The sequence below is a fragment of the Heptranchias perlo genome, chromosome 1 (genome assembly GCF_035084215.1).
Source record: "Heptranchias perlo isolate sHepPer1 chromosome 1, sHepPer1.hap1, whole genome shotgun sequence".
Taxonomy (NCBI): domain Eukaryota; kingdom Metazoa; phylum Chordata; class Chondrichthyes; order Hexanchiformes; family Hexanchidae; genus Heptranchias; species Heptranchias perlo.
Window position 1 is genome coordinate 44057236 of NC_090325.1, and position 5717 is coordinate 44062952.

The following is a 5717-nucleotide window of genomic DNA, read 5'->3' on the forward strand; positions in this document are numbered from 1 at the left end:
TCCAGGCGATTCTGCAGTTTCTTTAACTCGGCCATTGTCACCGTCAGTTCCGCCCCGCCCGAGCTGTCGCACCGGAAATGGCGTCAGCGAGTGGCGCGAGCCCAGGCCGGGCGGCAGTGAGGTGATTTCCGGCCGGTGTCCCGGGACAACGGAGAGCGGAGGAAGGTGAATCTCTCAACGAGAAACCGCCGTCATCAGGATCGGCAGTGCTCCCGAATATACTGAGCGGTCACCGTTTGGGCCAGAGCCAGACCTTCATTCGGGTGTCGGTTGTGGCTCGGCGGGTTCCCCCTCTGAGTCCAAGTCCCACTCCAGACAATCTGAGCACATAATCCAGGCTGACAGTCGAGTGCAACATGGAGGGAGTGCAGCACTCCCAGAGGGGCCGTCTCTCAATGAGATGTTCAACTGAGGCCCCCGTCTGCGCACTCGGGTGGATGTCAAAGATCTCACGGTGCTGTTGGGAGAGGAGAAGGGAAGTCCCCCCCCCCCCCCCCCCCGTGTCCTGGAAAATATCTATTCTTCAACCACCACCTAAAACAGGACCTGATGTGGAGATGCCGGTGATGGACTGGGGTTGACAATTGTAAACAATTTTACAACACCAAGTTATAGTCCAGCAATTTTATTTTAAATTCACAAGCTTTCGGAGGCTTCCCCCTTCGTCAGGTGAACGGTGTGAAAATTACCATCGTTCACCTGACGAAGGAGGAAGCCTCCGAAAGCTTGTGAATTTAAAATAAAATTGCTGGACTATAACTTGGTGTTGTAAAATTGTTTAAAACAGAGAACTCCCTGCTCTTCATTGAATAATGCCTTTGGGTGTTTAACAGGCCAGCGAGACCTCGGTTTAACTTCCCCACTACTGAACTAGAGTGTCAGCCTAGATGTGCTTAAGAACCAGGGTGGGATTTGAACCAATGATGTTCTGACTTTGAGGCAAAAGTGAACAATTCATACTTGAGTGTTTCTATAAAATATACAGAACGTAAAATCCAGTGATTCTATAGGGTATGAGAAACAGCATGGAAATGGAATGGCTGTAAAGTTGTTAGAAAATAGCAATTTCCCAATGGCTACAGAGGCACAATGCGGGCTGGGTTGTGGAGACATCGTGAACAATTGAAAATATACACAAAGTGGAATTTCATTCTTCCAATTTAGTGGATCTATGCACCACACGACGTGCTGCTGAACAATAGATCAGGATGGCCCAATTCAATCTCCAGTCTGCGTTGTGCTAGTTGACCTCAGTTGGTGAAGTAGTAGGAATACTATAGTTGGCCTCAGTCGCCGAGGTTAGGTTGGAAACATCAGCCTGAGCTCCCACACCCAATTGTCATCTCCTAACTCCAGCTGGAATGTACATGTATGGATGTTGGGTGAGGACAGAATCGCACATGGTTGTGAAGCCCCTGTTGAATAACTTGCAGTGACGTGGAACGGCCACGAATGAACTACTGGAGGGTTGTCAGTGTCTGTGTCTTAGGATGAGTCAGCAACTTTAGGAGCGGGAAAAGAATAATTTGCATTTTTTATAATTTTACAATAAATTAGAATGGCAGAGACAAACTGAATTCTACAGGTTCTCAGTTTCACAGATGTAAGTAACTAATATTTATACCTTTATAATTTCAGGTTCTGATTTTCATCTGTTAGAAATTACAAGAAGTTTCTTAAAATGGAAAATTACCAGAAAACAAAAATCACAGAACTGGCTTGTGCACTGCCAATCACCAATCTTCCAAAAGATATTATTGAAATGAAGGTGAAGGAAGGCAGCAAAATAAGAAACCTCATGGGATATGCCATCGGAAAGATGGAATCAGCCAGTACCAGAGAGATTCTTTTCACTGGCACTGGGAAGGCAGTCAGCAAAGCAATCACCTGTGTGGAAATCATGAAGAGAAGATTAAAAGGCCTCCATCAAATTACCAAACTGTTTTATAAACAGGTTGAGGAACTCTGGGAACCCATTGTTTCTGAGGCAGGATTAGATAGTTTAACTGTAAAAAGAAACCTTCCTGCCATTTGCATTCTGTTGTCCAAAAACGTTCTGCATACAAATGAGCCAGGTTACCAGGCTCCTGGGTCCTTTGATGCTTTGTGGATACATTCTTTAAAAGAGGAGGCACTGGCTCAAAGGAAGAAAAGGCAAGGAGGAGAAGGGATGGGTAAAGGAGGTAAACATCCTGGATCTGGAAGAGGAGAAAGGCCTAAGAAATCCAGAAGCTGAGGGTGAAAATATGATAAAGAAACATTAGAGGAATATTATTGTTTAATGCTTATGCTGTAATTTTCTTAAAATTAAGAAAATCTCACCAAGTAGATTCTGCTGTTTTTTTGCGTGCTCCAAATCTATTCCTTCCTTTTCTGAAGACAAGAGGTACTGCTCTCGAGTACCCTCACCCAAATGGTCATTCTTCATGTGTTAAGTTAGACTGTAAGTGACAGCAGGCTATTCAATCAGATTTTTACAGTGGATCCTGATCTGATCCTCCCCCGACACCCAGACAGGCACACTTTCCAGCAAGACTCACTGAATAGCAATCAGGAGTGCAAACCTTAATTGATTTCCCTCCATAGCCCAGGACTGCTGAAACCACCTATAGAACCTCTACTGTTGACCTGGCTGAGATCATCCAACACAGCAGAGACCAGGGAATCGAACCTATAACCTTCCTGAGCTCCATGGCTCAGTTAAATACCAAGGAATGCAGTTGTCTACTGAGCGATTGGAGGCTTTACTTCTACCTGTTTAGAACAAATGCAGGTTTGCATGCACAGTTTTCACTGAATTTTGCTGTACTTTGCCAAGTTGCTGTGATTCCAGTAAATTGAAAGACTGATGTTATCACATGCACTGCCACTGGGATGAATTGCAGCTAAAGCTTTGTTTCAAATGTTGATAGATTGATTGTTCCTTTGTTACTTCAAAATATAATAGCTATAAGCAATATACAGCAAAAATATTCACTTTCATACACAAAGAAAGAGCTCTTTGTATATGGTGGTGTCTTGTAAACAAAATGCACAAAATACCTCCCATTTGTTCATTGAAATTGTGTATTCTAACTATTTGATTTAAATTATCGAAAATGTTTTATTGGAATAAATCAGCATTTCATGGAGCAAATTCTTAAAGCTGCATTCCCAATAACTATTTTTGAAAATACATGTTTGTACCAAGGGATGTTTCAAAATTTGTGCATTTAATACACTGCATTCCTGTCATAGTTCATATTTTCTCATTTATATGCTGAACATCGTGCTTTGATTATAAATGGAACTGTACTCTGCTCTTTCCTCACACAATGTGAACCAAGATTATGGGAGGAAACTGAGCAGTGGTCAGTTCCATTTGTAAAAAAACACAAGATGCTCAGCATCTTGATTTAAAATGAAAACATCTGCAGAACATAAGGCACTAAAACAACAGTTTTTGGCAGCTGTGTTAAATTCTAACATTTGTCAGATGCAGTAATGCAAGGCAATGTGAGCATATTGCAGTTCTGTTTTTAATAGCAGTGGGAGCCTTTTGCACCGTACTTTACCGTACTGGGGCATTCCCTGAACATTTATATACCCCTTGGTCATACACCAAAAAAGGCAATAGTGCAGCTATCTTGAGCGTTAAATCTTAGTTAAAATACAAGAGGGCATCTTCAAAGGTTGGCATAGCATATAGTTTGAAATATTGATAGTTGTGTGGACAGGATGTGGTTTTCCATTTAAATTCATAAATTGCATCCTTTGATTTTTAATTATGTCTGGAATTCATGATCAAGTGTTCAGAATTGAGTATTCAGTTTACTGAAAGGGCTCATTTTCTTATCATACATCGTTTAACTATTTGAGGTAATAAAATTATGGAGATGTTTCACTTGACTTCCTGAGGATATTTGTTTATAAAAAGACTTGAGTCCTTATTTGAGACAATTCCAATTTTTACATTTACAGATTATTTTCATCCCTAGCTTTATTGTGAGGCAAAGTTTTGAGGATATGTAATATTGTGCTCTAGTCTGAATGCAAACTTAAAGAAAACTGATACAAAAATAAGCTGCTGTGTTCTTTTAAAAATGTGAATTACTTTGGTATGTTGCTATATGGTTAGCAGATTGTGTGTGACACCAGCAATGTAACACTTATCATTTGAAAAGTATGTCCATTGAATTCAACTGAGCCTGACTTTATTTCTTCATTATTTAACATGAAATTACAGAATGAATAACCTTCCTACTGGCTTCTCAAATGAGTGAGCAAAGCAACATTGCAACTTCTTATTGCTGCACTTAGAAGTCTCTGTGGGCAGTGCTGTGTTCATAAATACCTTAAAGGTTCTAAATTGAAAAAAAACACAGAAAATAATGGAAATCTACAGTCAGTATATGAAAAAGAAATATGGGGTTCATAGAAATGTGGATTAGATACCAAGCTGGTCTCCCCTTATAATAGGAGAAAACAAAATGGCATATGACTTCTTCCATGTCTTATTCATTTTCACTTCCTGACAGTCAGTTAATGGGCAGTTGGTTGGAGATCACAGAACCAAAGAAAGCAGCCATTTGGCCTATTGTATCTGTGCTGAATCTCTGCTAGAACAATCTCAAATTAATCCCACTACCCTGCTCTCTCCCCATGGCCATGTATCTTTCTCTGCTTCATATATTTATCAAAATTTCCCTCATAAGATGCAGTGGTCTCTGCCCCACCATTCCCTATGGCAAAGCATTCCATGCCCTCAGTGTAAAGACATTTCTGCTAATATCTCTCTCTTCACTCTCTTAGTGATGATTTTAAATTGAAGATCTCCTTATCACTGACTCCCCAACCAGAGGAACCATTCTATCAAACATTTCGTAACAAAAAAAACACTATTAAATCTCCTCTTAACGTCTTCTGCTCCAAGGGAAATTGATCTTGTATTTCAAATGTTTCCTCATAACTAAATTTTCCTGTGTAACATAGGACATAAATTGAAATCTTAAAAAAAATGGGTGGCCCATGAAGCACAGAAATTCCTGTTGACAAAAAAATCCTCTGCTCCCAATCAAAATGCTGCTACAAGGGAGGAGATCAAGCCTGTCAGCTAATTTCAGAGTCCAGATGAGCATTCTAAAATGTCTTGACTTAGGCTGTATGACAACAATTGACCTTCAATAAATCTGGTAGTCCTCAATGGTAACTAATATTTTGAGATTTTAGCCTGGAAGGAACTTTGGTTTAATTTATATCATGATGTTGCTATGAAGTTATATTCACTTTGCAAAGGGTTTTCACACACACTATCTGAGATATTTAGAAGAAATAAGCTGGAATACTCGATGAATCGTCTGTCTCACAGTTTGAAACAATGGGAACATGTCCAACACATCCAAGAGAAGTTCACACCTTTAATGTTAGAATGATTTTCATTCAAAGACACCAAACAGCGTGCCGAGCTAAACAGGCAATGTAGTTGCCATAGTTCCAACAGTGGGGATGAAGGCCCCTTTCAAGGTGGTAAGTTTGATTAGTAACTCAGCAAACGAACCGTGCACACCCAAAGGTCAGAGGTCAACTTTGTCATGTGTCAGTCTGGAACAGTAAATGAGATGGAGGTCTCGCTTTCTCATCGATTTGTCAGAGAGTGAGAATTTCCTGGCTAATGTATAAACGTGTATGTCCTGTAAGAGATAGATTACTGTCAACTAATTAGATAGCTAGCTTATAAA

At 40.3% G+C, this 5717-nt stretch overlaps 1 protein-coding gene across 1 annotated transcript; it reads left to right on the forward strand.

Annotated features, from left to right (window-relative positions):
* Nucleotides 1-78: 78 nt before the first annotated feature.
* Nucleotides 79-4199, forward strand: rpp25l (ribonuclease P/MRP 25 subunit-like). Its single transcript, XM_067984437.1, has 2 exons — nucleotides 79-165; nucleotides 1639-4199. Exon 2 carries the CDS (start codon nucleotides 1682-1684, stop codon nucleotides 2234-2236), a length of 555 nt encoding a protein of 184 aa, XP_067840538.1. The 5' UTR covers nucleotides 79-165; nucleotides 1639-1681; the 3' UTR covers nucleotides 2237-4199.
* The last annotated feature ends 1518 nt before the right edge of the window (nucleotides 4200-5717 follow it).

Coding starts and splice junctions, on each gene's coding strand:
- rpp25l (XM_067984437.1), top strand. CDS start 1,682: ATGGAAAATTACCAGAAAACAAAAATCACAGAACTGGCTTGTGCACTG.